This window comes from Onychomys torridus, chromosome 18 (genome assembly GCF_903995425.1).
Source record: "Onychomys torridus chromosome 18, mOncTor1.1, whole genome shotgun sequence".
NCBI classification, from domain to species: Eukaryota; Metazoa; Chordata; class Mammalia; order Rodentia; family Cricetidae; genus Onychomys; species Onychomys torridus.
In genome coordinates this window covers 42,682,135-42,706,096 of record NC_050460.1, presented here as the reverse complement: position 1 = coordinate 42,706,096, position 23,962 = coordinate 42,682,135, and the positions used below count along the sequence as shown (strand labels likewise).

Sequence of the window (23,962 nt, the reverse complement as noted above, 5' to 3'; positions counted from 1 at the left end):
GGTCCCAAACTCTGCTCCATGTCCCTCTCCATCAGAAGTGGCCAGAAGTCCTGGGAAGACGCTCTCCTTTTAGCCACTGAGGATCACCCCTGCCAGAAACAGAAGGATGGCCCTGAACATCCCAGTTCCTGCTTGCTCAGCAGAAGTTGTCCGCTGCCAGGGATGGGAGCATCTTGGGACGCTTGGCCCTCCCTGTCTAGCTGGACTCATTCATCAAGTATTCCCCAAATGTCTCTCTGGCCTGGGGCACTGAGCCAGGGGCTGGGGACATCATGTGACATCCAGGGCCATGGCTCCTCAGGCAGGGCAAGGGTGATTTGGAACAGGGCTGTTAAGACAGAGTATCCAACTGCCTGTTCACCCCATCTAGCCCCAGCCAAGGACCCCTGACCCTCTCTCATCACAGAGGCAGGCCAAGTTCACAGGGGAACATTGGCTATTAAATATCCCCAGACACCATCGTAACGCACTGCTGGTGATGTGTGGACAGTGCTACACTGGATTCAGGTCCTCTTTGCTCTTTTGTTCCTTAAGCAGTGGAACACGGTAGGGGTTAGAGGTCTGCTTTGTTCATGTTCATGTCCTCAGAGGCCTCTGGGGACTGAGGGGGGAGCCCATAATGATTACATAGCTCTGAAAATAAACCCCAACTTGAACATGGACCATGCCTCAGCATCCAAGGAGGAGTCACCCACATGGAATGGTGGAATTCTGGTCTGTCGGCTTGCATTTTGAGTCTTCATCTACAATATTCAAAGATGAGGGCTTGCTTGGCATGCATGGGACCCCAGCTTTGATCTCTGGCACCATATAAACCAGGTGTGGTGGTGCGTGCCTGTGATCCCAGCATGTGAGAGGCAGAGGCAGGAGGATCAGACGTACAAATGGAATTCAGGGCCAGCATGGACTACGTGAGACCCTGTCTCAGAGATGTCACCGTAAAGATGAGCTGCGATTCGGTCTGATCTCACTAGAAAACATTGATGGCAATGAGATAATTTTAAAGTAAGTAAGACCAGCAAATATCCAGGCTGGTTAAATTGAGCAGTGGTCTAGCTGGGCTTCACTCTTCTGGCCTCCATGTTTTCCTTTTCTTGTAAGGTCCTATTGGAAACTGCTGGAAAATATTAGCCTCTCTGTGTGTAGTCCCCGATGTTTCCAGGGGACTCACCCCTGGTCTGGAATCCACACATGGCCCGTGGCCTCTGCCTCAAACTTGAGCTATCCTCATGTGTGCCCAGATCTGCCTCTGCTTTGCTGTGCAGCTATGGCCAAGTAACTTCCGGTCTCTGATCCAAGAAAACTCTGAAACTGATGAGCTCTAGGTTCCCGTCTGCTTCCGCCTCTTAACGCTTGACACACCTATTGGGTTCTCAGGGGCCCTTCTAGAGTAGAATTGTGGGAGTGGTATCTTCAATCCTCTCAGCAACCTTCCCAGACCAGCAGCTTAGCCTTTGCAAAAAGGGATTTGGGCCTGTTCGGTTAGAAAGACAATGGATCCTAACAGCCTTGTCATAGTACCTGGCAGGTATTCACATTCATGGCTCTGCTAAGTCCTGCAGTAACAACAGCCGTACAGCACCCCCTAAAGCTGACCCTAGGACCTTTGCACAGATGGTTTCACTCAAGCTTCCTGGCACCAGCGTTTTGGGGAATCCCTGCCCTTTCTGCTTTCAGATGGGGCTTCTCCTCAACGGATAAATCATCCATCTTTTTCTTGTATGTTTGATCATTCTGACTCACGATCCAAAGAAGCCAAGACCTGTGGTGTCTCCCTGGTGCTGCATGGGTCGGAACTTTCCTGGATGTCTTTTTTTGCCCTCTGTCATTCTGGACCAGAAGTATCACTTTGATGTTATACTCTGAGTCACTGACCGGATACGAAACTCGCGTCAGCAAACAAGCCAGGCCTGATCTGTGTCCTCCCTGGTGCAGATTCTCCATGTTTCTAAGATGCATCTCCAGGTGGGGTAGGAGAAGGGGCCTAACTTCTTTGCAGCCAAGGCTGTGGGTTCACATCTCGCTCCCCCAGCAAACCATATAACATAGGCAAGTTCCTTCAGAGGTGGTTAAATAACACGGTACAGCATTTCCTTTCTTATCCTGAAGAAGTTAAAATAATGGTGAATATTTAGTAAGCATTTTCTCTGTGCTGTACTAGTCAACTGTATTCCCTATTCTGATCCCCCCTCGTTAGTCCCCAGAGATGAGGATCAGCCTTCCCTCTCCACAGGAAACCTAGGGTCCATACAGGGTAGGTCACTGACCCACAATCACACAGCTCAGAAAGAGGGATGCTGAGATTTGAACCCTGGTCCCAGCTAGTACATCTGCCCTTTGCAGAACAAATCCTTGTGAGTGTGCTGATCCTCTGAAGGGAGTTCCTGGTCCTGGTAGGGCTGTGCAGCATGAAGACAGGCCTGTAGATTCTTGGGTGAATGCCTGAACCCACCGTGACAGGTTAGAACCAGAAAAGTCCCAGAGGGCCATCAAGCGCCAGAATAGAAGCTGGGTGCCTGCCATTGGGCCTTCTAGTAAAACATAAATTCCTGGGGGTTTGGGGATTTAGCTCAGTGGTAGAGCGCTTGCCTAGCAAGTGCAAGGCCCTGGGTTTGGTCCTCAGCTCCAGGGTAAAAAACAAACAAACAAACAAATAAACATAGATTCCTAAAACAGATTTGAATACCCCTGCTGGGGCTGGGGATATGGTTCAGTTGGTAGACTGCTTGCTTAATAGTGTGAATGAAGCCTTGGGTTCAATTCCCCAGCACTATATAAACCTGTGACGGAGCACACCTGTAATCCAGCGCTCTGGAGGTGGAGGCAGGAGAATGAGAGGTTCAGTGATATCCTTCTCACACAGGGAGTTTGAAATCAGTCTGGCTATGTGAAAGCCTGAGGGGAGGGGGCACGAGAGAGACTATGAATCCATTGAATGAACCCTGCCATCAAAAAGCCCCATTCACAATAGGGGAGAGCCTTAAAGCCCAGAGAAGCCAAGTGTCTTGCCCGGAGTCACCAGCTGTCCTGTGTGCCCCAGGCAGACCTCTGTCCTCCCTTCAGGCCCCAAGTGTGGCTCAGACTGAGGGGACTCTGCCGTCCCTCGGAGACTCTCAAGGTCAGCTGGTGGCCAGCATCTATGAAGATAACTGTTTCTGGGGCTAGCTCCTTGAACCTCGTCTGACCACATCTATTTCTGGGCCGAGGGGCCCTGACGGAGCACAATTTGATTCATAAATTACCCAGCTCAAGGTGTGTGGATGGATTCTCCTTCTGCAGATGTGAAAGTCATTCACTCTAGAACTTGCAGCCTTGGAGGGGTGGGGGAGGGGAGGATGACTGTGTGCCCAGCGGGGCAGGGGGGGGGGGGCTTGGCACACTCTGCCTTGGGAAAGAGAATGGGAGGACAGGGGTGGTGGTCTAGGTAAAGCAGGGAGCCATTTCTCTGTGCCTGCTCTGACCCCTAGCCCCTTGAGTGGCTAGTGTGGTACCAGCTCTAGTGGGCAAGTTAGAAAACTGAGACCCCAAGGGGGCATCGCTTACCCAGTAAGTACCACATGGCTAAGGTGGTAAGGCGCTGAGGTTCACATTCCACATCCCCACATGCCAGAACTGCCTGTGTGTGGTCATGACTGCGGCAGGCAATAGACTAAATGACGGGCTCTGGAAATAAGACAGGAAGAAGAGGTGAGTGGTGCAGACTGCCTCATGCTGTAAGCCTCAGTGACCCCTCTAATGGGCATTGCAAGCCCCCAACCCCAGCCCACCCCACTGCACCACAATCTGTCCAATTCCTCCTGCTCAAGGCTCCCAGCTGCCATCTTTGACCGGCACATGTCAGATGTGGGTTCAGCACCCTACAGTTTGTGAAATATCTTAGATCCCCTGTCATCGAACCACTAAACGGCCTAGCAAATAGGGCTTGCATCCACCCTCAAAGAGGAAAGCAAGGCCCTGAGAGGTCCACAAGCCGGAAGACCTGAATGCAGGCCCCAAGCTCACTCATACCCAGTCCCCTGTAAATGCTTCGGTCTCGTTAATGCTTGTACCTGTCTGTCCTTCTGTGGGGCAGAAGGGATCTCCTGCACCACATGACAGGTGTTCTGAGAAAGATCCCCATCCTTCTCTGCCCAGTGCCTGTGCCCACACATGTTGTGGAACCCACACTCCTTCTGAAGTTCAGTCTCAGGGCCGTTGCCATGGCTTTCCCACATCCCCATCGCAGGCTCAGAGAGGTACCAAAGGATTATGGTCCCCCTCTAAAGCTTTTGTCTCATTGGGTTTCTGCTCATGATCCTCTTTGCTTTCTTAAGTGTCATTCCTCCTCCCACCCCTCCTTGCCTTCTCGGGCCTGGGCAAGGCCTTTCAGATCATCAGAAGCGAGTGCTGCTTATGCTGGACTCGAGATGACTTTATCTGAGCAGTAACTCTCCCTAAGGCCAGACCTGTCCTGAGCACCAAGCTGCGGGAGAGTTATGAGGGCCTGAGGCAGACACGCGCACAGTCTCAGGGGTACGACTCCCACTCTGGCCCCAGAGGGGACTCCAGCTGAGGGAGGTGGGGGTGCTCAGAGGGCAAGCAGGTATGCAGAGGACCCGTAGCCCCCATCTTTCTCTCCCCCCCCCCAGCTCCTCTCCGTGATTGGCAGGGACTGTCCCACACAGGACAGCCAGGAGAACTGTTTAAAATCTGAGATGCCAGGTTCTAAGCCCACTGTGTCCCTCTGTCCCCATGTGTCTTTGAGGTGCCATCTCACCTCGATGAACCTCAGTTTCTTCATCCAATAGACAGGGTGGCTGCATGGGCCCTGATGGGGGAAAGTTGAGCATCTAGTGGGACAGAACATGTTGTCACAGGCAGAACATAGTGTGGCCTGGAGTCTGGCTCCGCCCTTTGCTCACAGTGTGACTTCAAGAAATCATGTGGCAGGGCGGTGGTGGCACACGCCAGTAGTCCCAGCACTCAGGAGGCAGAGGCAGGTGGATCTCTGTGAGTTCAAGGCCAGCCTGGGCTACAGAGCTGGTCTAGGACAGGCTCCAAAGCCACAGAGAAACCCTGTCTCAAAGAAAAAAAAAAAAAAAGAAAAAAAGAAAGAAAGAAAAGAAATCACGTGATCCCTCTATGCCATGTCGGTGACGATGGGGATGATGATGACAGGACTGTGAGGATGGTGACCAGCCGCCATCTGGAGTGTCCATAAAATATGACTGACAAAGATGGCTGAAGTGCCCAGAACCTTGCCGAGCACATGGGGGCCAGTGGCACATTCCATCCCTCAAATACTGTTCCTCCTGTCCCAGCGCCTGTCCCCATCCCTAGTGGGTCTTCCTACATCTGTCTGGACCCTTCCCCCTTGGAGGACACCCCTTGCTACCCATTGCCATCAGACAGCAGCCAAACCACATACCTGGCATCCGAGGCCACTGCCTGCTGGTGGCAGATTCCCCTCCTCCCCTCCTCCCCACCCCCACCCTCTGCTCCCACTTAGCTCCCTGCCGACTCTCATCTCACCTATCCCCAACTCTGTCCCCAATCTCCTGCTGCAGGAACTTCCTGTCCCCCAAAATCCAACAGGGGTGGGGGGGCTCAGCTGACCTAAGGCTCACTTCCTTGCCATCATCTGGGAGTCACATGAAGGCAAGAGGCCTCACTGCTTCCCCTTCACTCAGGGATGGTGTAGGGGCCGGGACGTGACTGTCCCTGCCCTCAGCATCAAATTCAGGAATTGTGACTGTGCTGTGACGAGGAGAATTCAGCTTGCAGAGTCACCTTCCTCAGACACCAGCATGGGTACACACCATCACACAGTGAGGACTTTTCATCCAAGGTACAATACATACTACGTACTATGTAAAAATGTGCCAACCCAAAGTATGCAATTCAGCACCCTACTTGCGTTCAAGATATGTGCCAGTTTCTCTGTCTAATGACAGAACTTCAGGATTACTTCTAAAGGGACTCAAAACAACTCTCTTTTTAAGGCAAATGTCATTCAGATAAATTGAGAGAAAGTTAGGGTGACTCTAAAGCAAAGGCTTTCTACCCCCAGGGGCATTTGGTAGTGTTTTGGTGGCTTTGTCTTGCATGAGGAAGGTATTATCTGGGGAATAGAGCACGAGAAAATCCCCCACAACAGCTCAGCAGTGCTGAATCCCTGACCACCCCCAGCGATCAGAGATGAGGGATATTAACACCCCGCTGGGGGTTGCTCCTTTTTTCTGCCTGTGTATTTTTTTTTTCAACAAAAGTGTTTCACAGAAACATGATGGCATGCCTCCCTTTTTCAGATGTCTTAAACCCCTGTTTTCCAGTTAGACATGTTTCTTCAGCAGCTTTCATCGCCGAACTGAATTTTGTGTCTTATTCGACAGTCCCCTCTCACTGGACACCTAGGTTGGCTCACGCTTTCATTATGAAATAGTGGTGGCTGCATTTGTGAAACCCATGACCCTTCCTCTCCAAGCTCTTCCAGATGCAGAGGAAAGGGGAGATTCTGAGTTAAGCCACAGTGTCTGGTGATATCACCAGGGATCCCCCACTCAAGTGTCCTCATAGGAGATGGGGCTGTGTCTCTAAGACCCCTGGTTCACTAGGTGAGGCAGCTTAGCAGACCCTCGGAAATCTTAACACATGAGGCTGATGGCTCCCGCATCTTCCCAGGCTGATGGCTTCCGCATCTTCCCAGGCTGATGGCTCCCACATCAGTAGATACTGGTAGCCAATGAATGAGTGTCGAGTATGTAGTCTCATTAGTGAGGTGGTCATTGTTCGATTATGAGAGCTTGTGAAGGCCATCCTGGATGAAGAGGGGCAACCGGCAGGTGTACCTCACACCTACCCTCCACTTGAGTAGATAGTGGCAACTCTAATTATCAGACACGGCTCAGCTCAAGCAGAGACCATGTCATGGGGACATCAGAAGGGCATGAGGGGCCTAACAAGAACTTTTAATTAACTGATCTCCCCGACTCCTGCCCAGGCTCTGGGCATCTTTGTGATGGGTGACACAGTGAGTGGCCCCAATATTGTGTATGCTTCAGCCTTTTGTGATCATTCATTCATTCATTCATGTATCCCACAGCATTTATTGAACCAGGTGTGATATGAGAGAGAGAGAGAGAGAGAGAGAGAGAGAGAGAGAGAGAGAGAGAGAGAGAGAAGGATTGCAAGTTCAGAGTCAGGCTTGGCTACACAGTGAAAGCCTGTCTAAAAAAAAACAACAAAAAGAAAAAAAACCAAGCATTTATTGATTACCTACTGTATGTCAGCTGAGCATTTAACTAGTCCCTGCCCTTCAGTGGTTACCTTCCTGTGAGATAAACCATGAGAAGAAACCCACAAAGAGAAGAAAAGAGAAGGAGAAAAAGAGATCAATAAAGAAGCATTTGGAAGTAATAAGATGACAGAATAGCGATGGCCTTGGGAAGGGGGTGATGGTGACTACGAGACGAAGTGACATTTGAGCTGGGACATAAATACACATCAGCCAATGTCCCCCTCCCCACGGCGAGACCTGCTGAGATCAGGATCCTGTTCCAGGTGGCTTCGAGCAGGACTCAGGGGATGGGGGGGGGGGGTCTCCCCCTCCTACCCACCTTTAGGAGGGGCGACAAGATATCAATCACCGGGTCCCCTCCCAGGCTGACAGCAGGGATAGCCCACACCGCTGGTTGCCATATGTTAGTCTCGGAATTGTTGAATACCGCCCGGCCCATGTTTCACCTAGGACTTCAGCCCCTTTTGTCAGCAGGCAGATGAATAGCAATTTTTAATTCATAAGCTATCTTGCCCAAAGCCTGTGTCTCGGAAGGACCTGCAGTTTTCATTATACAGTGATAAAATTCTATAGCAGCCAGAATGATAGAGCTCCAGTGGGCAGCAATGGGCCTGCAGGCCAGGGCTGCCTGGGCCCCAGGGGCTCAGGGCCTGTGGCCACTCCCATGGCTGCTTGGTGGCTGTACCTGACAGGACAGAGCATGGCAGAGAGCCTAAGGAGATACTGCAAACCCTTTGACCTCATGAGTAGCAGCCATGCCTTTGGACCCTTGGTCAATTTTTTGCCTTGTAGGTGGGTGCTCAGCAATTGGACTCTACCTGAGTTTCCCTGTACCAATCCCAAGGCACAGACAGGGCCTGAGACGGGGGAGACCATACAGTTTTGGGGTGTGCATGTGACTAATGCTGAACTGGGATAGAGAGAGGCAGAAGGGATCAGTCCATGCAGGTACACACTCAGACTCACATGGTTACAAGAGATGCACAAGTCACAACTTTTCCTTTTTCTGCCTGCCCCAAGGCCCAGCCCAGGGCTAGATGCCAAGGATACCTCACCTTCTGAGCCTCGGTCACCCCTTTCTCTGATCCCTGCCGAGGGAGGAAGTCTCAACATCAGACCAACTAACAAATGTGTACTGAGCATCATAGCACCCCAGACCTAACCCTCAAGGCTAATGCTGTTGGTCTCTAGAACCAGGAACACCCCAACACAGGAGAGTGCCTGGACAGTTCTGAGCATGCCAGCCAGGCTGTCTGGGGATCAGAGCCTCTGGTTAGGAGATGAGGTTCAGCTTCCATGGCAGGCCATGGTGGCTCTGGAGATCCCACCAGCAGGACTAAGGCTGGGTGGGCCTTGGCCTTTTAATTCAGAGCAGAGGGAATGAGTTGGGAGAGCTGGTACAGGGCTGTTAGCCCAGCAGAGCAGATAAGGCAATTCAGAGTCATCAGCCTGTGTTCCCACATGCTCCGTCAGCCACTCACGAAACTGCTCCCCACTCCCTCCCCAGACCTAGCAGCATGGGTCAAGATGCTATAGACAAGATGAGGGATAGTGAGGGCCTGATGAGATTTGGCGTGGGCAGGCATGTAGGTGTGGGGTGAAAAGGAAGCCACAAGCCTGTGAGGGATAGGAAGAGAGAGCGAGGGTACTCCCCTGGGCCAAGGAGGCTCACCCCAAAAGAGCCACTTGCCGCCTTCTATGCCTTTCACCCCCTCTCTCTCCCTTCTCCCCACCTCCTTTCTGCAACCCCACAGAGGTCCCTGCTCCATTCCCTCTAGGGGGCACTCCACCTCTTGCCTGCCATTCACAGGGGGCTCTCACCATCCCTCCTTCTCTGCCCAATTCCCTTTGATCTTAAAATCTCTAGAGATTAAAGTCTCTAGAGATAGCCAAAGACCCTAGCAGTGTCCTCGGTGGAATCTTCAACATACCGAGCCCTTCTGCATATCCTGCTGGCATCTTTCTCAGGGTCGCCCCCTCTTGCCTCAGGGCACCTGGCACTCGAGGCTGGCTGTCCCCCTGGATTTTTCATGCATCATTGGTGTCTTTTTAGTATTGCTGCATGTCCCCTGTGGGGCCACAGAGACCACCCCTGCCAGTCCATAGTCCCCAATACCCAATGTCTGTCACATCACTGTGGTACTGGCATCCCTCTAAGGCCAGTCAGCCTTGGCCCTCTAGCCCTACTATGGGCCATCTCTCCAACTACCTGGAAGACATCACCATGCAGACATTCGGCTGGTATGTGAAACTGTGTCATGTCATGGAGGGTTGCAGCTAGAGCTTTCAAGGAAGTTTTTTTTTGTTTGTTTGTTTTGTTTTTTTAAATCTAGGATTTTCTTTATTTTTAACTGACAGCAATTACACATACTTTTGGTATACAGTGTGATGCTTTGCAACGCATAAACCCTGTTGATAATCATCATCAAATCAGGGGAAATTAACATATACATCACCTTGAGCACTTACCATTCCTTCATGATAGGAATATTCAAAATTCCCTCCCCTGGCTCTTTTGAAATATGCTGCTGCATTTTTCTTTCTTTCTTTTTTTTTTTTTTGTAAACTGTAGTCACCCTGTTGGGCAATAGGATACCATGGTAGTCTTCCCAACACGTGACCTTTGTGTCATTAGCCAGCATTTCACTGTGTTCCCCTCCCCACAACTTTCCCTTCTAATTCCTGTTCTACATCTGACTCGGAGACAGACTTTTCTAGGTTCCACATTTGACTGGGATTGTGCTGTATGTGGCCTCCTGCGCCTAGCTTATCTCACCCCATACAGCCATCCCACCACCCCGGCCGGGTTCATCCATGTGATTGCCCTGACAGAATTTTATCTTGTTATGACTGTGTAGTATTCCATTGTATATGACGTCTTCTCCATCCACTCCTCTGTAGATGACGCAGATGGACTCCATAGCCTGGATGTTGTGAACAGGGCTGCATTAGCCCTGTATATGACATCTCTCAGACATACCAATCCCATCTCCTTCAGGTGAACATATGCAGGAGGCTGCTGGGTCCTATGGCAGTTCTATTTTTAGCTCTTAAAGGTCCCTTCACACTGTTTTCCATTATGGCTGTACTGGTCTATGTCTCCACCAACCGTGTGTGTGGGGGTTTCCCCTTCTCTCCTGGTATGATGTGTCTTTTTGATAACCGCCATTCTGACTGGAGTGAGGTGGCAGCTGGCTGGGGCTATGCCTGTATTCCGTGGCGGTCAAGGTGCTCATTATTTTCTGTGTGCCTATTGGCCATTTGCGTACCACCCTTCGAAAATGTCCATTCTGGTCTTTTGCCTCCGGGACCTCCTGAAAGCAGCTTCAGTGGCACCTCACTCTGAAAGATGATGACCTCTTAAGTGCCTCGCCATCGTCTTCACCCCATCACACATGGCTGGGTGCAAGGTGGGGCCAGATGCGTGTGCAGGATGAGTGCATGCATGAGAAGAGACATACACACATGCGTCGGGCTGGTGAGGTGCTTTGGGGAAGGTATTTCACACCAGAGCCTGCTTCCTCTCACAAACTGGGGTGTCTTCATGGGGTGGCAGGGGTGGGGGTGGTAAAGAATGTGTAATGTCAGTGTAGACAGCCGAGTGCCTGGTGTAGGGCACATGTTCTCTGAGCCGTAGACACCATTTAACACGTCAGAGACCAAAGTCTGTGTCTTCTTGCCCCAGCTTTTTGCCCCATGTAGAGACATGAGTCACATCCTTTCAGATTTCTGAAGCTCCTGAAGGGGTGGCGATCCCCCAGAAAGCCAGAGGGAGCAGCAGTGACCCATTCTTCTCTTGTGACATTCCTCAGCATGTAGCCCTTCTATCACCCCAGAGCCTCACACAGGCCAGGGGTACCCTACACATGGGACATCACCTGTTAACAGGGGAGACAGCTTCCCTTCTGTTCAGCAGTGGGACTAAATGGGTGACATGAGTCCTCCAGGCCTCTGTGGGGCTTGGATAAAAAGGGTTGTTGTTGTTGTTATTGTTATTGTTGTTGTCCTTGTTGTTGTTGTGTGCATGCCCACACACGCATGCCAAGCTCACAGTCCCTGGGAGAAAGTGATGGCAGGAACAGAGGCTGGAGTTGGGGCATGATGCCCTGTGGACCTGGGAGTCTGTTCAAAGCCTCTTCCTCATAGCAACCAACTTGTAAACACAATGTGAAATTTGCCATCAAGAGCGTGTCCCCATTGGGCAAACAGGGATAGGCCAGGGCCCCACTGGATGGTGCCCAGTACTGAGCATGGACCACCCAGTCATCTTAGTGCCATATGGGCAGCCAACATTTGTGGATGCTTCCAGAAGTTCAGGCAGCATTCTAACTCATCATACCTCACAGCCACCATTGCCAGTGAGGACCACTATTCTCTCCATTTTGCAGACTAGGAAATAGAGATACTTACCTGCTAAGTAACTTGACTAAGGTCACACCGCCAGTGTTGGAACTGAGTTAAGCCAATGCGGTCAGCCTCCTGAGTGCATGATGGCGGCTTCCTCATTCTACTGCTTTTGCTCTGGAGCCTGGACCCCATGAGGGCACTTTCTGTCACCAGTGTGATGGTGTCATAAAGGGCAGTCCTTGCTGGAGACTGAAGGCACAGCCCCTTGCAGATGGTCCTGTAACTCGCCCATTGTCAGAGCTCAAGTATGAACTTGAAGGGGCTAACTGAGTAAGCTAGTTAATGAACACGCCCTTGACCTTTCCTACACAGGGCTCACTTCAAGCCAGTGCCCAAGCCCTACAGCATCCTAGCAAGTGCTGCAGTTACCATGGTGACGGTGGCAGCAGCCAAGTGAGCGCCTCACTCAGGTGGCCTTGGCAGCTCCCTGGGTATAGCTGGTTTTTCCTGGGAGCTTGGAAGATAATCACACAGAGCTATAAAAAGTGTGTGTGGTGTGTGTGTGGGGGGGGAGAGTTTGCATATGTGTGTTGGGGAAGGTTCCCAAGTTTATTTAGGTGTACCCACTTAGCAGTATTTGTCAGTAGACTTATTGAGAAGGTGCCCAGTTGGGGGAGGAGTATCTTAGGTTCAGAGGATAGTGTAATCATGAATGGAAGGGGGTAGGTACTGGGTGAGGGGATGCATTTGAATGTGCCGGATCCTGTAGTCCTATTTTTCCCAACCCAAACCTTAAGCAAGTTGTTCAGCAAGGGGCCTTCTGGTTTCTGAATGATTTATGGTGAAATCTCACAAAGATCAAAATTGGATCACATTTAGTTAAACATTTCATAGGTTCCTTTATTGGAAAGAATAAATGGATATGAAAATCTGGAGAGATGGGATGCTGGCCATGGGACCTAGGGATGCCAGAGCTTGTGTGAGTTGGGGAGGAGCAGGCGAGGACCAGCCCCCTCCAAGATCCGTGTAGCTCTAGCTTCATTCTCACCCCCGCCTTGTTCCTATCTGGTCAGCTGTGCTATGAGGACCTGGTAAGGACTGTTCCTCCAAGCCTGTGCCCCTAACACAAAGTAGTAGCAAGCCAAGAAAGAATGAATGAGAGCATACAATCCTATGAAAGAATGAATGAGGGCATTCAGTACTATGAATGGATGAATGAATGAATGAATAAGCACATAGTCCTATGAATGAATGAGGGTATGTAGTCCTATGAATGAATGAATGAATGAATGAGAGCATATAGTTCTATGAATGGATGAATGAATTAGTGAAAGCATGAGGGTCTAGGAATGAATAAATGAATGAGAGCACACAGTCCTATGAATGAATGAATGAATTAGTGAAAGCATGAGGGTCTATGAATGAATGAATGAATGAATGAATGAATGGGAGCACACAGTCCCTCATTTCCAGTAGCAAACTCCTCTGTGATAGCCACTCTGTCTCCTTATATGGTAGTCCTCTTTACACAAACGTGGCCACACCCATCAGTCTGCTGTGTGGGAGAAGCCTCAGGTAAGGCCATGTGGGAATACACTTGCAGAGCTGAAGCCAGGTCCAGATTCCAAAGCCACATACAGCCCAGTGGGATTCACAGTCCTGCAGTGGCTGAGAGAACTAGAGGGACTCCTGGCTGACTGCATGAGCAGGCTGGGAACAATCCCTGTCCTGCATCCTTAAAGGTAGAAGGAGAAGCTATCTCACCTAGGACTTTTCACTGTTGGTCCCTTGGAGTGGGGACAGGAAAGGGCAGGGAAGTACACCCACTGCCATGGTCACTTTGGACTCCATGTGTATTGAAAGCTTCAGTATTACTTCTTTCCCTGAATCAGAGTCAGGGACGGTCCCTGCTGACCCTGGTCCTGCCAGTACCTCATGCGCTGCTCACGACAGCATCAACCAAGCAGTTGTCCCAAGGCAACATGTCTCCTCATTTCATCCTCACATGCAGTAGATGTCGGCTGGCATTGTCCCTGTTTACGCAAGGAAGCTGAAGCACAGAGGCACTGGGTAAGCTGCCCAGGATAACACAGGAGGGCATTGGTGCTCCTCTTCCAAGCTGCTTTCCCTCTTCAGCCTTCTCATCTGTGAACAGGGTTGCCTGTTGTGACCTCAGGGGCCTGGTTTGAGGAAGCATGATGTGTTCTCCTCCCAGACTGCAGCTTCATTCAGCCTGAATTCCTGGCTTGTAGACAGCTGAGCCCCACAGTGCCAAGCTCAGACCTGGCCCCAGGATGGCCTGTCCTAGGGACTGCAGAATTGTGAATGGACACAGCAGGTCTGTGAATGAATGGACCAACTGGTTAGTGAGGACCACAGTCTGACTGCTGAGGCATAAAGAATGGATGGCAGTCCCCCGGGACTGGCCCAGGTGGCCTAAGAAACCCATACGGAACCTGCTACCAGAATGTGCAAGCACATGCTATCGTGGTGGACAATTATGAAAAGTCCTCTTCTCCTGGGAGTTTACAGGCTGGGCAGGCAGAGGAGAGTCACACAGAGAAGCCAGAAGAGGGACCATTGCCTGTGGGGCAGACACAGTAGGCTGGACCACCAGCATGTCCCTGCTGGAGGAGAAAGGGCAGGAGAGGATGACTGCATGGGGAGGATGGGAGATGAGGACAGAGAAGCCAGGGAATGAGAGACCGGAGCAGGAAGGAGCAGGTGCTGAGCCCCAGGGAGCCAAGGTGTGTGAGGGGGGAGCACGGGGTGTCACGGTGCAGAAGCATAGGAGCTAGGAGCAGGAAGCCTGGTTGGCAGGGGAGGGACGGAGGCTTCAGGGCCTCGGCAGGAGGCCAGAGTTGCTTATGTATAATTTTTGTGAGTAGTTTAAATAAGTCTCTCTAATTTAGTAAGTACTTAGAATAGTCTTTAAAATTGAATTATGTTTTAACATATTCATCTTTTTTTTTTTTAAAGCAAACCCTTGTACCATTGCCATAGAAAGTCAGGATAGAATGAATAGACCAGAATAGAATAGAATAGCGCATAAAATAAGCACAGAGCAGGCCAATGAGGCGGCTCGTCGGGTAAAGGCTCTTGCCTGACAAGCCTGACTAGCTGAGTTCGATCCCCAGGACCCATGTTAAGGTAGAAAGAACCGACTCCATGAAATCGTCCTCTGACCTCCACATACATACATGTGTGCCTATACACAGGAATAATAAATAATAAGTGACAATAATAATAATAATAATATTTTAATGAAAAATAAGCACAAAAGAACCCAGCCTGCCTACTGAGCCCTACCTGGATTCTGCCCCCTGTGGAAGTCTCTGTGCTAAAGGAAAATCCTTGACACGGCTGAGTTATAGTGCTTGCCTAGCATGCATGAAGCCTGTGTGTGAGCCCCAGCACTGCATAAACCAGTTGCAGCACACCCCCCAATCCAGCTCTCCAGAGGGATCAGAAAGTCAAGGTCATCTCTGGCTACCTAGGGAATTCAAGGTCAACCTAGGACACCTGAGACCCTGCCTCAAAAACAGTTTTTAAAAAGAAAAATAATATTCAGTGTTACATTTGTCAGCACTAAAAAAAGAGGCATTTTCTCTGGCTCAGAGAGGGCTAGCTGGAACCCAGGGAAGGCATTGTAATCTCTTTGTGATGTCTAAGCTTGCGGGAGTCACTAAGGTTGTGCCCCTGGGGAGGATTGTATGCAGTGACTCTACACCCCTCTGCTGGCCCATCATGGCTCTGCTGGCCCATCATCACGGCTCTGGGCTTCTGTCTTGCAGGAAATACCAACAGCATCTTTGCCCTGGACTACATCAGCGGAGCTCTCACCCTGAATGGCCTGCTGGACCGGGAGAACCCCCTGTACAGTCATGGCTTCATCCTGACAGTGAAGGTGAGGTCCACTGGCAGTATATCACACCTCCTGGACATCTGTGGGACCTGAGGCCATCCCTCGAAGTTTGGAGGACATTCAGGAGGAGACTGGTGGTTATAAATGCAGGTCTGCCTGGCACTTCACACATGCCACAATGCCTGCCCTGGCTGGAACTGATATTCCCCTCCTAGGGGTGATGCTCGCCAGCTTAGCAAACAGCAGGCTGTAGAGGAAGGGATAGGGGCTTAGGGTCCCTACCTGGAAGGTGTGGAAAAGGTGCCAGCACTGTCTCTTACAGCTACCTGACACTCATGGCCAGTTTTAATTGAAATCAATGGCTTGCTGGGCCGTTCCCTGGGAAGGCTATTTAGGAAATGGATCCTGATGGGGAGGGTACAAGGGGCTGCCAAGTCCCAGGCATATAGCAGTGGGGGAAGGGGCCTTGAGAAAAATCTGCATGGAAGGCTGGAGCATGGGCTGGCCTTGCTTGGGCCCCCTTGGCCTTGAGAAGTCCTGAAGTAGCTGTGGGCCTCTTGGCTTTCATGGTTCACCAGCTCCTTCCTGTCTGCTGGGATCAGGGATGAGTCTGCCAGGGAGACATGGAAACAAAGCATCCGACACGTACGCTCAGCCCCAAGTCTTCTTCATATTTTGCTTCCTCCCAACGAGGCTAAGAGGGTCCGCTCCAGAAGAAGAGAGACCACCCCCTCTACCCAGTACCACCCCCGCCTCACCTGGGGCCCCTGAGTTCAGTGTTCCCACCTTCATACAAAATGTTAGGCGAACGTGCCTGCTGGGGCAGCAACCTCTATCTCTGGGCCTGGTGGCAGACACTGTCCAGGTCTTCCTCAGAGTGTCTGGAACAGTGTCTGGGGTCAGAACTAGGAAATGAGGACTTTGGCTCTAGACCCCCAGACATCTAGATCCTTTCTACATCTTGCTTAGACATTCCTAGGCTTGGTGATGTGAGGACCACAGCAGGGACTCAGTTAAGTCTTGCTCTGTCAGCATCACATAGGAGAAGGCCTGATTCTACCATCTGCCAAGCTGGGTGGACTCTCCCTGCACTGGGTGGTGACATCTGTCTGGTCCTCCTGTCCACCTCTAGACAGTTCCAGAATCCCATCCTCTGAGTTTGAGTTTGACTCAGGTCATTCTTCCTGGTACAAATTACGTCACCTCTCTAAGCCTCCAGTGACATGGAATACAGAGGATGGAACCATCTTCCTGGGGCCATGGTGGGGATTTAATGGAACAATCCATACTGATACACATAATCTAGTGCTGAGAACGTCCTGAGTGGCTAACAGCTGTTTCTGTGACCGTGAATACTTCCCTCTGTCTGCAGGGCACTGAGCTGAATGACGACCGAACCCCATCAGATGCCACCGTCACCACCACCTTCAACATCCTGGTTATTGACATCAATGACAACGCGCCAGAGTTCAACAGCTCTGAGTACAGCGTGGCCATCACCGAGCTGGCACAGGTCGGCTTTGCCCTCCCTCTCTTCATCCAAGTGGTGGACAAGGATGAGGTGAGTCGCTGGAGCATGTGGAACATCCGCGTTCTCCACTCTGACTGGCTTGGGCAGCACTGGGATGGGTACCAGGAGGCTTTGGGATTCTGGGTCCTTGGTAGGAAAATAGAAACAGCCAGCCATCATTGTACGCCCTCCCCTGCTGTGTGGGAGTGTCTACGCTGTCCTAGGCTGTCATCTACACCCTGGGAAAACACCTGTGCACACTCTTCCAACGTGTGACTACACACACAGACACACACACAGACACACACACACACACACACATACACGCTATGCATGAGAACCTCAGAATGAAGTCCTTCTGGGGAATAGTGATACCTAAGGGACAAGAAACAACCGTACCTGTGTAACAGCATCCAAAGCCCTGGGGTCGGAGGCCATGAGTGATCGGCTGAAGAGAGGTGTCCCTGGGCTAGAGGATCAAGAAGGCTCTCTGAGGAGAGGGGTTCTTGAACTGAACCAAGGCACACAGGAAGACTAGTGGCCCATAGAGGCCCAGAGGCAAGAACTTGCAAGCAGATAGCAGAACAGGTTGTGACCCACATAGGCAATGCAAGGTTTGGGGTGGAGTAGAAGCAAGAGAGCTGGGACTTGATCTTGGAGACAGCACAGGTTCTGTGCCCAAGGGACCTGAGGGTAAGCCCTCATTGACTAGCTCTGTGGTCTAGGGGGCAGTAATGATCCTATCAGAGCATCCCCTGCTGATGTGTTTAGGAAGAAAGGATGAGACTGTATCTGTCCAACTCGGCTGTGGTAACAAGTTAGCCCTAAGGCACAAGCTCATTCTGACAGGTTACCAGCAGGGAATACTGTTCTGGATGGGCTTTAGCAAACTCCATCAGCAGTTCTTAGACAGGTGCAGGGGGATGCCAGACAGCTGGAGAACCCAGACTAAGTCATCTGTGCTGTATCCCAGAATGCCCTGGGCCTCTTTGCCACTAGCTGGTCAGCCAGAGTGAGTCTTAGGTTCCCATCTTACTGCCTGAAGGCTTCGGAACATGGAGAAACAGCTAACCCCATGTCTGTCCCAGAGGACATGATCCCAACAGAGGAAGAGGGAGCCTGCAGGGGACTTGGCTCTAAGCCTGCCATGAAGACCCCGGCCACCCTCACTGTTCCTCAAGCTGCAGCTCTCCAATGCAGAGAGCCCTGGCCCTGTTCAACACAGATGTCAGGGAGTCATCAAGGTCACCCTTTACCCTGAGGGTCTCTGCAGGCTGCAAGCCTGCCTGTGTGTCTGCCAGGATGTTGTGGTGGCTAGTTTTCTGTCACTGAGACAAAATACCAGAGAAAAAACGCCTCAAGGAAGAAGTTTACTTTGCTTCACTGTCTGAGGGCCCATCATATTGGCTGTAAGAGAGAGGCAACTAAGCCATGTTGTGTCTGAGGCCAGGGGGCAGAAAGAGATGAACCCTGGCCCTCAGCTCACTTTCTTCTTTTTTTTTTTTTAATATAATTTTTATTTTTATCTTTTATTACACATACAGTGTTCTGTCTACATGCCAGAAGAGGGCGCCAGATCTCATTATAGATGGTTGTGAGCCACCATGTGGTTGCTGGGGATTGAACTCGGGACCTCTGGAAGAACAGCCAGTGCTCTTAACCTCTGAGCCATCTCTCCAGCCCCACTTTCTTCTTTTTATTCAGTAAATCCTATTGGGTTGACCATGACAGTTAACTAATGCATGGCGGGTAGGTGTTGGATCTCAACCTGCCTTTGGTGACCACCCCACCTAGCATAGTCAGTGACAAGCCCTGAGGCTAGGGGCACTTGGAGCATTGGATGTGGGGTCTCCCCTCTGTTCTATCATTTTCCTCCACAGAGGTGAGCATGCCTCTGATAGTTGAGGACTTGCCTCCACTCAGGGTCCTGCTCTTCCAGGGCCCAGTGACACACAGAGGGCCAACAAGGACAGGCGGCCCAGAGACTCTCTGAGGCCATCGGGCCACCCTCCTGTCTCTGTTAGGCTCCATCTGTGGCCGGGCTCAGCCCTCAGAGAGAGGGATACAAGCTCATTTCTGCATGGCTGTTCCGCACCATCTCTCTTGCTACCCTCAGAACTCCAAGGGGTTCAGGTGTAGCACGAATCTCAAAAGGTCTTATTAATAAAAACAAAGCCAGAGCCAGGTATTGGGGTGAACGCTAAATGATCAGAGAAACAGAACCAGCCACATCCAACCTCAGCTCGCCAATTCCTCAGCTGATCTTGTTTCCTCAGACTGAAAGCCTCTGAATCCTCATCCGAATGGATCTCAGCTGAATTTCTGCTAAAAGCTAAAAGCTTAAAAAGGCTCTAGTTCCTGGTCCTCACACCTTATATACCTTTCTGCTTCCTGCCATCACTTCCTAGGATTGAAGGCATGTGTCACCAGGCCTGATTGTTTCCAGTGTGGCTTTGAACTCACAGAGATCCAGACAGATCTCTGCCTTCAGAATGCTAAGATTAAAGGCGTGTGCTACCACTGCCTAAACTTATGTTTAATATAGTGGCTGTTCTGTTCTCTGACCCCCAGATAAGTTTATTGGGGTGCACAATATATCAACCACACTCAGGTCTGGCCAGAGAACAGCATTCAAGGTCAGGACTCTGTTACCAAAGAAGAGCACGTGACCCAAGCTAAGGGCTCAGGAGCTGGAAGAGGGGTCACAGGTTGCAACATAGTGTCCAGAATTTGGAACAAAATACACTTCTTAGTACAACCAGGCCACTGTCTGAGCCAGTGTCCTATGTGAGCATTGATGTCTAGGTTCAAGGTGACTTTGGATTTGTGGCAGAAAAACATTTTCACAAAGCAAGTTATTTGAATATTTATTTATTTAGTGGGAGTAGGGTGCACTGACCTGTCAGAGGTCAACTTTAGGGAGTCGGTTCTCTCCTTCTACAATATAGTTTCCAAGACTTGAACACAGTTCATCAGCCTTGGTGGCAGGCACCTCTGCTGGCTAAGCCACGGGCAGTCTTAGGCTATTCCCCACAGTTATGGTCACATGGTGGTCACAGGTGGTCACACAGCATTTCAGCCTCCTCAAATCCTGACTAGTAGTCCTCCTGGTGGGTCTGAAGGCACTAGGGTCTACAGGATGCAAGATCCACAGGCCACAGCCAAAGTGAGTTTGATGAACAGGCCTTCAGTGTCTCACACCCTATCCAGAGCTCTGTGGATAGAGACATGCATTGCTCAATATCTGCCCCATAGATGCAGAGCCCAGTTGAAGATGGGCTAGGTTCAGAGGCTGCCTGAGGCAGGCTGACCTCAACAGTCCACTACTGGGCAGTAGAGGGTGGAGATGAAAACAGGAAAGTGCGGAGCAGGAAGCAGGTGACCTCTGTGGAACCTTGGTGGAGGTGCTTCTTACTTAGGATGTTAATTTATCTCAGAAAGGCTAGATGTATCTCCAGTGCCTCCCGGATCCAAGCTTCAGCAGGGCCTATCACTGTGTCTTGGGCTTCAGTGTGCCATACCCCACAACCCAGGGGCTAGAAAGCGGTCCTTGCTAGCCCCAAGGACACCTGGTATTCATCTCCAGGTGATCTCCTTACCTGTGCCAGTCTACAGAAAACTCACAGAAGGCCAGGAAGAAAGAGCAGCTTCAGTGGGCTGGAGAAATCAGCAGCTGCTGCCTTTTGTCCTGTGTGACAGTTGAGATGCAAATAGAAGGTTGGGATGCAGATGTGGGGGTGAGGACTGGAAAATAAAGGCTGCCGCCCAGAAGTCAGCCTTGGTGGGGACCCATCCCTGCTTCAAATGAAAGGCTGCGTCAGATCCACTCTCACTCCCTCTGCAATTTCAAGCACCCCACCCCCAGAGCTCTGGGGGTGCCACAGTAGATAAGAGGTGTCTGCTCACTCCCAGCCCCAGGCTTTCTCCAGGACAATCCTCTGTGGGCTAGCCTGCAGCCTCGGGCCTCTCCATCAGCTGAGGGTTCCTTGGAGGCCAGCAGCTTCTGCTTACCTCAGCTACTCTTCTTCACAGACCCCAGGAGGCTGTCTGTCTGTGTAAGCATCCTCCTCTAGGGGAGGGAGGGTGTCAAACTGACAGAGGGGTATTTTGAGACCACCCCCCCCACCCCCCCCCTGCACGCCTCCTCTGCTTCACTTAATCCTCTGGATGCTGTCTCACCTACTCTGTACTGTGTACTTGCCAGTTCACCCACATGGAAATTGACAGTAGCCCATGCCACCTGCATTCTTCAGTTTGTCCAAAGAACCCCTTCGTGTGTGTGTGTGTGTGTGTGTGTGTGTGTGTGTGTGTGTGTGTGTGTGTGTGTTTGAGACAGAGTCTTACTATGTAGTCCAGCGAGCCTGGAACCAGTGAACCCCATCCTGCCTCTGCTTCTCAGGGACTAGGAATATAGGAATGGGCATGTGTTCCTCCAAGCCATCCAGGAGCAAATCTGCTGTTCCAGGGACAGTGCCCCTCAGCACCCTGCCAGAACCATCAGGCCCTGAGTCACACATACAGGGTGTTCTTAGTGACTTCTTTGTTCCTCTTTGTTTTGATACAACAAAACACCAGATTCAAACAATTTTAAGGAAGGCTCACAGTTGGGGGAGACAGCCCATCAGGGCAGGGACGTTATGGTGGCAGAAGCCTCAGGAAATGGTCACACAGTCAGGTGCTCTGCTCCTTTTCATTCAGTCCAAGGCCTCAGCCCAGAGGATGGTGCCACCCACAATGAGTGTCACACCTCACCTAGGCCAATCCAGAAGCTCCCTCACAGACACGCCCAGAAGTTGTCTTGAGACAGTGTTTCTATGGAGCTGGTGTTGGCCTTGAACTTGAGATCTCAGGCATGCCCCACCACACCCAGCTGCAATTCCGTGGACCTGAGTACTGCCTCCACTGAGAGGAGCCGGGAGGAGACAGGGTGTGGAGGCTTCTGGTACCCCCACAGCATATACTCTCTCGGACCTGGGCCCTCTGTGGCTCTCCCCTACCTAACCCCTCCCAGGCAATCCCTGCCGCTCTACATTTAGTACCATCCAGAATACCTCACACAGATAAGAGAGCCAACAGGTTCAAAATAACGGCCCCAGAACAAGGTTGCTCTTCCAACTCTGGTTCTGCCCCTTTGGCTCTGGGTGACCACAGATACCTCACAGAATTGCTCTGAGGGAAAATAAGTTCACACGTATATTTAGAACAGGGCCTGCCCCATCACAAACTCCCCTACCCATCAGGTACCATCAGGTAGTTCTAGGATGTGATTTTTTTTTTCCCCTTGTCAGAAAAGAAAGATTCAGAGACGTTAAGGGGCTTGGCCAAAGTCACACAGCAAATGGATTGCAGTTTGGATGAAATGTGACCTTGGTCCCTCGATTCTGGATTTCCTACCTGTGTCTCGGGGCTCCTTATTTGGAGATGTGGCTGCCCGTTGTCCCCGACCCCTCTTCCCCAAACTCAGTTGCTGTCCACCTCTACACTGCTGCTGGGCAGATGCAATGGAGCTGCAGCGTAGAAGCAAGTGGGCACATCTGGTTGGACGGGAGAAAGGGTGGGCTCTGCCTGGGCTTTAAACAGAAGCCTCACAGGCCTCCTTCAAGAGGCCGGTGGCCTCCAGCGGCAGAGAGAGGACCCCTGGGGAACACAGGGGTAAGAATTCATTCACAGAGTTTAGGTTGGAACACCCTGTATAACCAGTTAGTTCAAATACTTGGCTCCACAGAATGGTGGGTCCTCCTGGTGTCTCATGACAGGCAGGAGGGGCTGGGAGAAGAAAAGGAACCTGTGCCAGATAGGTGACCAGGGACACATCTGGCAGAAATGTGTTCTTATTTCAGGCAAATGACATGATTAATTTGTTTGAGGGGCATAAGGAGAGGAGAAAAAAAAAAGAAGAAGAAGAAAAAGAAGCCAAATTACCCACCTCTCCAAGGAAAAGACATCACCACCATATAATAAAGGAAAAAGGATGGTAGGGAGGAGATTCCAGAATGCTGGGTTGGTGAGGGATTGGGGGGAGGTGTGAATAGGGCGTAGATGGTCCTTCTGCTAATCTCAGAGGCCTATGTTTATTCATCACTGTGATTTTTCATTCCACATGTATTCTAGGCCTGTCGAAGAGCCGCAGCACAGCCTTGTATTTATTTACATTCACATTCACATTTGTTCCTGTTGGTGGGTTTGTCCAGGCTACCTTCCTCTGCGTCCCCGCCCTCCCCAGCACTGTGAAGGCTGTGTTCTGGCTATGTGCTTCCTCTGATGCCTCTGGAACTCCGCCTTCTGGTCCAGGAGTTTCTACGCTATAGAGGCAGGCAGGCCCCTGGCCCTCCAAGGCACCCAGACCAGAGATGAAGAAATGACGGTGTGTTTATTCTCACTAATGTGAGCTCCACCTGCTCTTTTGTTATGGTTCTAAAGGCAGTGTCTGTGACTTTGACCTCAAGAAAAACCTCTGATATTTTCGTATCACTTTACTGGGGTCCCAGGAATCTCAAAATCCTATTTACACCCAACCCTGCTTTGAAATCATAGCGTAATGGCAGCTCAGTCTCTAAATATCCTTGCTGAATGAATTCCAAAGCACATATATGAACTCACTGCTACTTTAAAAATACTCGGATAACTGTTTCAAAATAGTCAGTTGACTTGGTGTGCCCTGTAGTTTATCTTATGTAATTAAAAACATCCTGAGAGAGTAGGGATGTGGCTCTGTTGTTAAGAGTACCTGACTAGCATGCATGAGGCCCTGGGTTCGAGCCTCAACATATACACAAACAATAGAGATCCTTTCAAAAAAGAAAATCTAAGGAGACAGCTTGGGCAGGCTTCCAGAAGGATCCATTGTAGCTGGAGAGCTTCTCTCCAGGTGCCACCAAGCCCCCGCAATCCCACAACCCACATATAAAATAATCACTCAGACTCTTACATTACTTATAAACTGTATGGCTGTGGCAGGCTTCTT

The 23,962-nt window shown here is 50.8% G+C and overlaps 1 protein-coding gene across 1 annotated transcript in view; it reads left to right on the top strand.

The window, feature by feature from the left end:
• The window catches only part of Cdh23 (cadherin related 23), a 380,451-nt gene that overhangs the window by 184,063 nt on the left and 172,426 nt on the right, over positions 1 to 23,962 (top strand). The window contains exons 10-11 of the mRNA XM_036167012.1: positions 15,418 to 15,530; positions 16,861 to 17,049. Coding sequence (XP_036022905.1) covers positions 15,418 to 15,530; positions 16,861 to 17,049 — 302 coding nt within the window. The remainder of the gene's footprint in view (positions 1 to 15,417; positions 15,531 to 16,860; positions 17,050 to 23,962) is intronic.